The 10810-nt window shown below is 25.1% G+C and overlaps 1 protein-coding gene across 2 annotated transcripts; it reads right to left on the bottom strand.

The window, feature by feature from the left end:
- Window positions 1-2009: 2009 nt before the first annotated feature.
- LOC126902073 (polypeptide N-acetylgalactosaminyltransferase 5) lies at window positions 2010-10726 on the bottom strand. 2 transcript variants are annotated; one of them, XM_050679195.1, is made up of 9 exons: window positions 9857-10726; window positions 9587-9794; window positions 9405-9515; window positions 9165-9342; window positions 7122-7302; window positions 5649-5788; window positions 5480-5578; window positions 2362-2496; window positions 2010-2295 (listed from the first exon to the last, which is right to left on the bottom strand). In XM_050679195.1, the coding sequence occupies exons 1-9, from the start codon at window positions 10464-10466 to the stop codon at window positions 2140-2142; spliced, it is 1818 nt and encodes a 605-aa protein (XP_050535152.1). In that variant the 5' UTR covers window positions 10467-10726; the 3' UTR covers window positions 2010-2139. The 2 variants fall into 2 exon arrangements, with proteins under 2 accessions (XP_050535152.1, XP_050535086.1); XM_050679129.1 differs by lacking the exon at window positions 7122-7302 and adding an exon at window positions 8768-8948 and having other exon boundaries at window positions 9857-10725.
- Window positions 10727-10810: the final 84 nt, after the last annotated feature.

Here is a 10810-nt window from a genome sequence, read left to right as displayed (position 1 = left end):
AAAAAAAAAAAAAAAAAAACACATCATAGTAAAACCAATACCTTCTCAGCTTCGCATCGAAGCTAAAAATACATCATAATAAAATTAATAGCTCTTCTGTTTCGCATCAAAGCTCTAATTCTGATAAGTAATAACATTGAGTGCCAGCATAATAAAAATGGTCCACAAGTGTTAGCGAAATTATTCAAAGAAATATCGATAATATTCTCGGCGTCATATCGAGCCACACCACACAATAAAAAAAATAAAACAAACGCATCATAGTAAAACTAATACCTTCTCAGCTTCGCATTGAAGCTAGAAATATTAATCCAAAAAATTGGATATGAAATTTTCTTTTATGCTCTTCTTTATTATTTATATGTAGGTAAATTCAATGAGGTACAATTCTAAAATACATTTTTTTTATCAGTTATCAACTAAAGAATAAATTTAAATCATATAACTAAAACAAATATATTTTACTACTAGATGTGGGTGAAGTTTGATTTATTTTGGCTAAAAAATATAAGTAATAAACAACATAAAATACTATTAAAATTAAAACCAATTTCACAACTAATAATATAAATAAAAAAAGACTTATAAAAAAAAATATATAAATTTCAATGGTTTGTTATTATTAATTGCACACTATCAAGTATGATATTGGTAAATTGTTTTTATCACATTTTGTGAGAGCTTATTAATATTATCTTTTATAAGATAGATACACAAATAATAAAATAATAAAACAAACTTAATTAGATTTAAAACGTACTATATATAGTATATAACAATAAGAATAATTTTACTATTATTGAATTTTTTGCATAAGTAGTTTAATAATAAAAACATTGCTTTTGACCAATAAAAATTTAATAAAACTAGTATTAACTATATATTTAATATAGTTGAAATAAATTGTAATTATTATTTTTTTTTCAACAATTTTTTGATTATTTATGGTTTAAGTGAATAGAATTCCAATTAATTTGATAATTTATGAATTAAAAACAAATTTCTTGATGTAAAATATTTTTTTTTAAATACCTACAATACTTTCATAAAATTTTAAATTATTACATATGGCAAACAGTTGCAATAGAAATAAAGTTGACTAAAATTTTAAGTATATTTTAATCAAAATTAAAAATAATAAATTAAATAATTAGCAATTTTCAATTAATTAAATTTGTTTTTAATTATAAATATTAGGTTAATGGAGTTTTTTTTAAACATTGTATTAATAATGATTTATTAAAATGTTATTTCTAAAATGCAGCTAATTACATTTTTTAAATAATTTAATTTTACTAATAATTAATTAAGTTTCTGATTTATATAAAAAAAGTATGTATATATATATATTTAGTTAAACAAATCTATCCAATAACTTGTAAAATTGCTAATAAAATTTACATTTTGCTGTAATTTTTGTATAATAATCTATGCATTTATAAATTATATTAAAAACATATTTTTTATTATTTATTTTACAGCAAAATGTAAATTTTATTAGCAATTAAATAAATATAAATATATATATATATTTATGTATGTATACATACATACATGTAAGTTATACTATTTTAAGCCTCACAATATCTTACGAAATTGATCACATATTATTAAATGAGATTAACCCTAGCAAAAATAAACATTTCATTAATTTAAAACTAATGAATACATTTTTTCATAAAAAATAGTCTATATTATACACAAAGGATGTCTAATGATGATATGACTATCTTACATACAATATTAATGTGTAATTGTCTGATCAGTAAGAGACACCCTGTATATATAATTATTATTATAACATAATAACATGATAAATCTTAAATAATATGCAAGTATCACAAGTGTTTTTTGTTTTATGAATATTTCATTAAAATTTAATGAAAAAATCAACATTTTCTTAAAAAATAATAAGTAATTATAATTTAAACATAAAATAGCGAATTAGACAGTATTTTATAAAATTAAAATATAGTTGTCATGGATTAATGATTAATGAACTGATCAGCTAGGTGATGCATTATTTTATTTAAGTAGATTTTTTTGTTCAGATAAAAAAATTTTTTGATCCCATAAAAATATTTAAATAAATTTATAAACAAATAATTAATAACACTTGTAACATAACTAAATTTTACATTAACTTGAGCTGGCTGCTTGCCAATGAAAATTACTCTTCATTGTCCATTGTTGACTACGTGATCCATCACATTCATTTAATATGGCAGTATATTGATCAGAAGTCATGGAATGTTCTAGACATTGTTCTGTTGTTTTATGTTTAATTGTCAAAGCCTAAGAAAGATTTTAATTCCATGAAATAATTTAAGTAATTATAACAATTTTATTAAATTAATTTACCTGTTCATCATATACCCAAGCTTGATTACCTTCTAAACCATGACATCTTATAAGATTAACAGGACCTGAGGTATTAGCTGAATCTAGACAGTTATCATCAGACATAATTTGTGAGCGTTTTGTGTATGCAAAAACCTGTAAGTTTTTAGTTTAAATAATTTTCTTAATTTTTTCTATAAAAGTTACTGAGGAAAGTAATATATATTAATTAGCATAGAGGGAAATGAGATGCTGATGTGAACATTTTACTCGTCTGTAGGCTAGAGCTACTTGCGAGGCGTGGGCCCAGGAACGGGACTCTTTGGAGTCTCGACTAGGGTCCACGTTTCGAGTCGGGTCCATGGTAGACCTGATGTTGGGAAGCCGGGAGGCGTGGAGGCTCGTCCAGGCGTTCGCCGAGTCCGTCTTGAAAAAGAAGGAAGAAGCTGAAGGCCTGAGACAGAGGCAGCCGCGCCGCCCGGTACAGGAGGACCTAAGGCGCTGGTTTAGGCCGCACAGTGGGACCAAACGCTGATTTAGCCGGCCAAAAGTACCATTTTTAAATCAACTAATAAAAATTTTTTTTTTAGCAATTTTTTTTTATTATATCCTTATAAGGTCATGTATAAAAATTCAAGGCCAAAAATTGATATAGTAATGGTTGGGTGCTATTTAAATATCATAACACTGTATTTTTTTGTTTTTTTTCTAGGATTTTTATTATTTCTTCAATCATTTTTTCCTGCTTAATTAAAAACCTTAATTTTTTTTTTTTTAATTTAAAATGTTTAAAAAGTCATCGGCTTTCAAATTTACTAAGAAAAAATTTTTATTTCTTTTTTTTTTTAATTTTAATAATTTTTTACACACAAAAAAATGCAAATACTTATTTTACATTGTTTTTTAAAGAGTTTAACTCAAAATTACGCAATATTACGATTACACCAATACATGCATGTTGTAGAAGAACTCTTAAGCTACAATTACAAAAAAAAAAATTTTGCGTCAGATTGCATTTGAGCCCTGCACATAGAATTTCCCTATAATAAACGTGTATTTTTGTAAAAATTGTAATTTTAATAATTTCATTGGTTTTATCAGTTCGATCAACTTTATCAGCTTAAAAGTTGTAAAAATTAGATGTAATTAAAACTAATGATTCGTTAAAATTAAGTTTAAATAAAGTTTTTAATAATACACATAAAATAAAATACTATTATTACCAAAACATTTTTCTGTTTAATCAGATTGTGTTACATGTTACAAACGGCGCGTCACGTCATAATAATTTGCACATATTTTTTATAAGTTTCACAGTGAATTAATTGCAGTTTTGTTTTAATTTAAAAGTTGTAAAAATTATTCTATTATTTTTAAATAATGGATAATCAAGTAGTATGTGGTAAGTGTTAACAATAATAAACTATATTAACAATAATATAATAGTATTTCTAAAATAAAACAATATTTAGTGGCACAGTAAAATTGTATAACTTATTTTATTTTATTTTATGTATATTATTAAAAACTTTATTTAAACTTAATTTTAACGAATCATTAGTTTTAATTACATCTAATTTTTACAACTTTTAAGCTGATAAAGTTGATCGAACTGATAAAACCAATGAAATTATTAAAATTACAATTTTTACAAAAATACACGTTTATTATAGGGAAATTCTATGTGCAGGGCTCAAATGCAATCTGACGCAAAATTTTTTTTTTTGTAATTGTAGCTTAAGAGTTCTTCTACAACATGCATGTATTGGTGTAATCGTAATATTGCGTAATTTTGAGTTAAACTCTTTAAAAAACAATGTAAAATAAGTATTTGCATTTTTTTGTGTGTAAAAAATTATTAAAATTAAAAAAAAAAAGAAATAAAAATTTTTTCTTAGTAAATTTGAAAGCCGATGACTTTTTAAACATTTTAAATTAAAAAAAAAAAAATTAAGGTTTTTAATTAAGCAGGAAAAAATGATTGAAGAAATAATAAAAATCCTAGAAAAAAAACAAAAAAATACAGTGTTATGATATTTAAATAGCACCCAACCATTACTATATCAATTTTTGGCCTTGAATTTTTGTACATGACCTTATAAGGATATAATAAAAAAAATTTGCTAAAAAAAAAATTTTTATTAGTTGATTTAAAAATGGTACTTTTGGCCGGCTAAATCAGCGTTTGGTCCCACTGTGCGCCGGCGCCTTAGGTATTCGTGTTTATGTTCTTTATGTGTTTGTGAGTTATATTACGCCCCCTTCGCAAAGTCCTGTCCCCACCTCCACGTGGTGCAACCCGGGCAACGGATCCCGACTTTTGGGATCCGGCTAACGGGGGAGGCCACATCACGTTGTGAATCAGCTCTTGATTAATTTCGGGCTGATTCACAACGTGGTGGTGTGAGTTTTAGAGACGGCGTGGGCCGCCCTGAGGTAATACCTAACGGTAGTTCCGAGGCGGTCCACATGTAGGCCGGTCGTGGAAAAAAAAGGCTAGAGCTACTGATATTGAAACTAACAAGAAGCAGTAGTGTTTGAATGGCTATTAGTTTTTGATACTATCACTTTTATCTTATTTATTGTGATTATTACTTAACTTTTATTTAACAATTTAACTAATTCCAATGTAATGTAATCATAGCTAAGCAATTCTTTGTCATTTTACTTTACCTATTAACCAACTGTATTAGGATTTAGATCAGACGTATTGTACATTACATGCAACTTATATTTACCTAACATTGAAAATATAACTTTACCTTGTCATTAACATAAAACAATAGTTTAACTTTATTATATTATCACTCATAAATATCTTAAGTACATAATGGCCATGTCTTCTTCAGGTAATTAAAACTTATTTAAGAAGAAAGGGACAACATTTGGGCAAATGTCGTGTAGCTTTCGACTCTTGATTTTAACCTAGATCTCTAAGTATTAAACGGATCTTTAACAAACCTAAGATAAAATTTCTTTAATTTTATCTGATGATTCATATGCCATTTAATTCCCAGTTTTACATAATATAAAATAAAAAATTTAGATCGCTATATTTATTTAATTTGCCAATATAAGCTAACTTATTCTATATTTAGTTTAATTATTTGTTATAAAATAAAAATATTTATATTTTTACTTGATTTCCTCCAAGACCATGACAATAACTCATGCCTACTTTCTCACCACTCTTACGTGACATAGTGTCCAAACATTGTTGTGTATCAACATTCCTTATCTGTAAGTTGGTAATGAATATTACTAATTAAAAGTACTTTAAAATCATAATAATTATATGATTTTCTAACCTCTCCTAGGTAATAGTACTCTAACGGCATTTGTGATTCTGGATAAATATTTTCTAAATACCAACGAAATGATTTACACTTCAATTTTTCTCTTAATGCTAAACGTTCAGACACATCCCCTACTTCAACATTTGATGCACCTAAACATTTTATCATATTTAAATTATATACAAGTGTATAATGAAGTCCAAAAAATATAATTTTATTAAAATTTTATGTATATAAACAAATAAATTTATAATTAAAATAAATGCTCTTGCAAGATTTTATTAATTTTACACACTATACTACATTGTGTTATATCCTATGAGTGTATTTTTGTATCATGCAAGAAAAAATCAAAAGCATTCAATAGAGGGTTTTTGTTCTATTAATAGTATTTGTCAAATACTATTATTATTAAGATTGACTAAGAATATAAATTATTTTTTAAATGTTAATAAAAAATGTAATTAAATAATTTATTTTTAAATTATAATTTAAATTTGAAAAATCTTAACTTTACAGAGTTAAAAATCATAAAATGATGTATTGTTAGCATAAGGATTAATAATAAATTTAATATTTGACATAATCTAAAATATAATTTTTTTGTTATATTATGTTATGATTGCATTCAAAATTCTAATTGGTATTATAAAATTTGAAATAAAATTATAACAAGATTAATTTTTAATAGCAATAATCAAGTAGAAACACAGAGCAAAAATGATTTGCTAAAATTGTAATTTTATCCAGAAAATAAAGCCATTTTAATAACAAAAGCCAGATATTTTATGCTCAAGCACTACTATTTTATAGATTCAATGACATTATCCCTAATAGTTTACATGCAAAAAATACCACTTTTACAATGATAATACAATATTTTTATTTAATTAAGGTTCATGCAATGTTTTTAAATGATAAGAAATAATTTAAAATAATTATTTCCTATCAAATAGATAAACCATAATCCAATTTTAAATTAACATTTGTTTCTCAAACTTTTCAAATCATAATTAGAGTCATAATTAAAATCATAATCAGTATTAGAACTTAATAAATTTTAGTTTACAATAATGCTACATATTTATGTTTATGAATAAAGTTTTAATATTAAAAATATTAAAATCAAATGTAACTCATAATTTAAGAACACAACATTTATAGTACGATACACAAGTAGAATAAATTTTAAGTATTGAACTAATAATATAACTACCCAATTTTGTTAATTTATTTATATTGGAAATTTCAAATAGCCGAATAAACTAGATTATTATATTTTTTAATGTGACTTTAGACTATAAAAAATGCAAATTAATAATTTTTTTAAACCTAAAAACTAAATATAAAACATGACAATTCTACAAATTATGGAATAATTAAATATGTATATTCAATTTATTATTGTGCTATCAGTGAAAAACGCATCACACATAGTGTAGATGAAAGTGCTGGGAAATTAGATTTATTTTGATTAAGGGATACCTGGATTAATAGCGTAGTAAAAATATTTCCATTCATCCATCCAAACTTCAGCAAGGCGCGCATTGTTGTGGTTGACAATATGTGATGTACCACCGGGAAATGTATATGGAGTGGATTTTCGAAAAACATGGCCAACATGAGAACATGGCAATATTTCCAGGGTTCCACCACACATCCAAATCTATGAATATATATATATTTTTTTTTTGGATTGTCAATTTAACAATTGTTTATAAAAATAAAAACGTCAAGGACCTCCATAAAATTATTCAATATACGCTTATGTTCTTTCAATGTATATAGTAAAAGGAAGTCTTGGGTAGTAAAGAAACTTAAATTACTTGTTATTCTTATAAAATCTTTATATAATAAAAAATTTAGGTAATTTAATTACATTTTCTAAAATGACTATATAAAATCAATTTAATTATATTTATTAAGTAGAATTTCAAGTTGCTAATATGTTAAAAATTAAATAATAATAATAATAGTAATAATAATAATAATAGTAATAATAGTTCCAATATTGTTATTTTTCATGAAAATTAAAATTCATGTGTTTATGTACCATTAATTGTTATGAATTATTATTTAATTTATCACATATAGTTTTATGCCTTATAGAAATCTAATTTTTTCTTGAGGATGTGTTAAACAGAGTGGTTCATTTAATGTTAATATTCAATTTTTTAAAATTAATAATTATGTTAAGAAAATTATTCTTGATTTGTTTAGTTTTATATCTCTCTCGATTTTTTAATTTGCTAAAAATACTAAATGATCTTAAACATTTCAAAATTGATGTGGTTAAATAAAAAATTCTATTGATTAATATCAATCATTTAATATATTTTTATTCTATGACTTATATTTTATAAGGGTATAAAATTAATTTTTTTTAATGGAAATATATATATATATTTAGCTAGCTTATAAAATAGAAAATAATAGAATTAAGAAAATTATTGACTAATAACAACTTTTTACCTATTATTTTGGAAATTATTAGCATTTTAAAATATAGACTGGAGGAGAGACGTGGATATGTCAATATTTATCATTAGACATGTCTTGGCCACGTTTCTCTTGCCACCTAGGTATGAAAATGTTAATAAATAAAGTAATTTGCCAAGACTGGTAAATTGTTAGTCATATTTAAAATAATAAATTATAAAAAACATAATTAAAAAGAACATATTATCTAGATTAAATAGTTGAACTTTTTTTGTTGTTACATAATTACTTACTAATATACAATTTAATATTTGTCAATGTGATATTTTTGTAAATATCATGACAAACTTTTTGAGAAGTTACAAGATAATAATAATACATTGCCCAAACAATTATAGGTTATTTTACTTCAAATTATTTAGAAAGTAATACATATACATTTATAAACAAAGTTATAATTGAAATATCAATATCTTTAAATTTGTTTCATATTATTGACTATAAGTATAAGCATACAAATGTAACTTTAAAATTATATTGTCAAGGTATAATATAACAAAACCCATTATGAGTTATTAAAACTTAGGTAATGTAAATATGCCAGTTAGCGAGCAGATTAATGTTAGGTTGATCTACAAAATGTTAGTAATTTTTAGAAAGCAAAAGAGCTTCATATGGGATATATCCTATACCTGGATTCATTGCATAATAGAAATCTCTCCATTCGTCCATCCAAACTTCAGCCACACGAGCTGCATTATGTAAAACAATTTTTGATACACCACCCGGAAATGTATATGGTGACTTGTCACGAAACACATGGCCTACATGTGAACATGGTATAATTTCCAATGTACCACCACATTGCCATACCTAAAAATATTCATATCAACCACGGTTCCCCCAGATAAAATTTTTGGATAAATCAAGTAAACAAAATTGATTTAATATAAAAGTTTGTGGTAGTTGTTATGGTTGTATTTCTGTACATGAAAACTATACTTCTCTTTTCAAAGAATTAAATACGTAAGATATAAACTCAAATGTTTGAAGTTTGAAGAATTATAATTTTTAATTTGAAATACTTACACGGAAAGACATTTCAAGATTTTCTCCTCCCCAAATATCCATTCCTTCATCATAAGAACCTAACTCATAAAAATATTCTTTATCAATAGAAAATAATCCACCAGCCATTGTAGGTGTTCTTAAGGGTTCCGTACGGTCATTATTACGGCGCAACATTTCTCTCTGAGGAACACGATACCTATAACATATACTACGTATAAAACACCTCACAAATGAAAAAGTTATATAAATTAAATTTACCATCTGAAATTCAATTTCCAATTAAATCCTCCCCAAGTCATGTCAGAAGCAGTGACATACTCAAAATTATCATCAGAAATTACATCAATAACAGGGCAAACAACAGTTTTTCTAAATAAAAAATAATTAATTCATAAAAATTACAATCAACTCGATTTTAACAATTAACTAAAATGACTAACCTATTTACAACTATTCTAGCTAATAATGGTTCTAACCACCCATCAGCACATTCACAATGTGCATCTAAAAATGTTATTACTTGGCCTTTAACATGTTTAGCTCCTAATAAACGAGCTCTGATTAATCCTGAACGTTTTTCAGTTCTTAGTACTTTTGTTTTAACAGGCAAAGTAGTTACATAATCTTCCAGTTTTTTTCCCAAAAAGTCTAAAAAATTTTTGTATTTACATTTAAATAATATTGAATAAGTAACTAATAATGAATAATACCTCTTTCACTAGCATCATCAACTAGAATTATTTCTTTTAATAAAGAACGTGGTGATCTATTAATGACACTCCAAACTGTTCTTATTAATGTAGACCACGCTTCATTATGAAAAACTATGACAATTGAAGTTGTAGGCATAAGCTTAGGATATATTTTTGTTTTACAATCTGGTTGACGAACATCTTGCAAGGATCGATTCAATGAAATCATATCACTAGCCATAATATTAAATTGATTTTCTTTAAATTTCTGTTTCATTATGACTTCTTGTTCTGGTCTCATTGTAACTCCTCTTCCTGCTTCACCATGTCTCCCATGTTTTTCACGTACTGGAGGCATAGGTTTCCAGTGTTTCAATGTATGTGATGGATAAGTTGAGTTATCACTATGGTGTTTAAAACGATCAAGCATATTGTTTTGCATTGGACCCCAGCCCATTCTAGCTAGAGGTGTTACTTCAATTGATTCATCTGGATTATTTTTTGATTTACAGTTAGGACCAATGCATTCTGGATAATACATTAGTATTATAATATCGATGAAAATCCATAATAATGACGTAGCTATGACTATTTTACAAGTTTGAAGACGAAATTTGCTACGAAACATGATTAAAAAATTATAATTTACAAAAACCTCCTACTTAAATAAGATCATAACAGAGTTGGTTGGCCAGTATCAGGTAAAGGTGCAAGAGAGCTGTGAAAAACCATCAATGTCATGTAATTAAATAAATTTAATATTAACTCAACATTAAAACACATTAATATAAAACAATTTCAGTTGATAGAAATACATATTTTGTATTTTACAAAAAACGATTACTCCTAGTAGATGAACAGTAGACAACACATCACCAACTTTATTATCAAGTATTTAAATAATCAGTGTAAACAACATAAATTTCTAGGTTAAGTCTTAAAAAAATTGATAATAAAACCTGATAAACTATC

The sequence above is a fragment of the Daktulosphaira vitifoliae genome, unplaced genomic scaffold, assembly GCF_025091365.1.
Source record: "Daktulosphaira vitifoliae isolate Bord-2020 unplaced genomic scaffold, ASM2509136v1 Scaffold_1, whole genome shotgun sequence".
NCBI lineage: Eukaryota > Metazoa > Arthropoda > Insecta > Hemiptera > Phylloxeridae > Daktulosphaira > Daktulosphaira vitifoliae.
The sequence above is the reverse complement of the archived record's forward strand: the minus strand, read 5'-3'. Positions and strand labels throughout refer to the sequence as shown.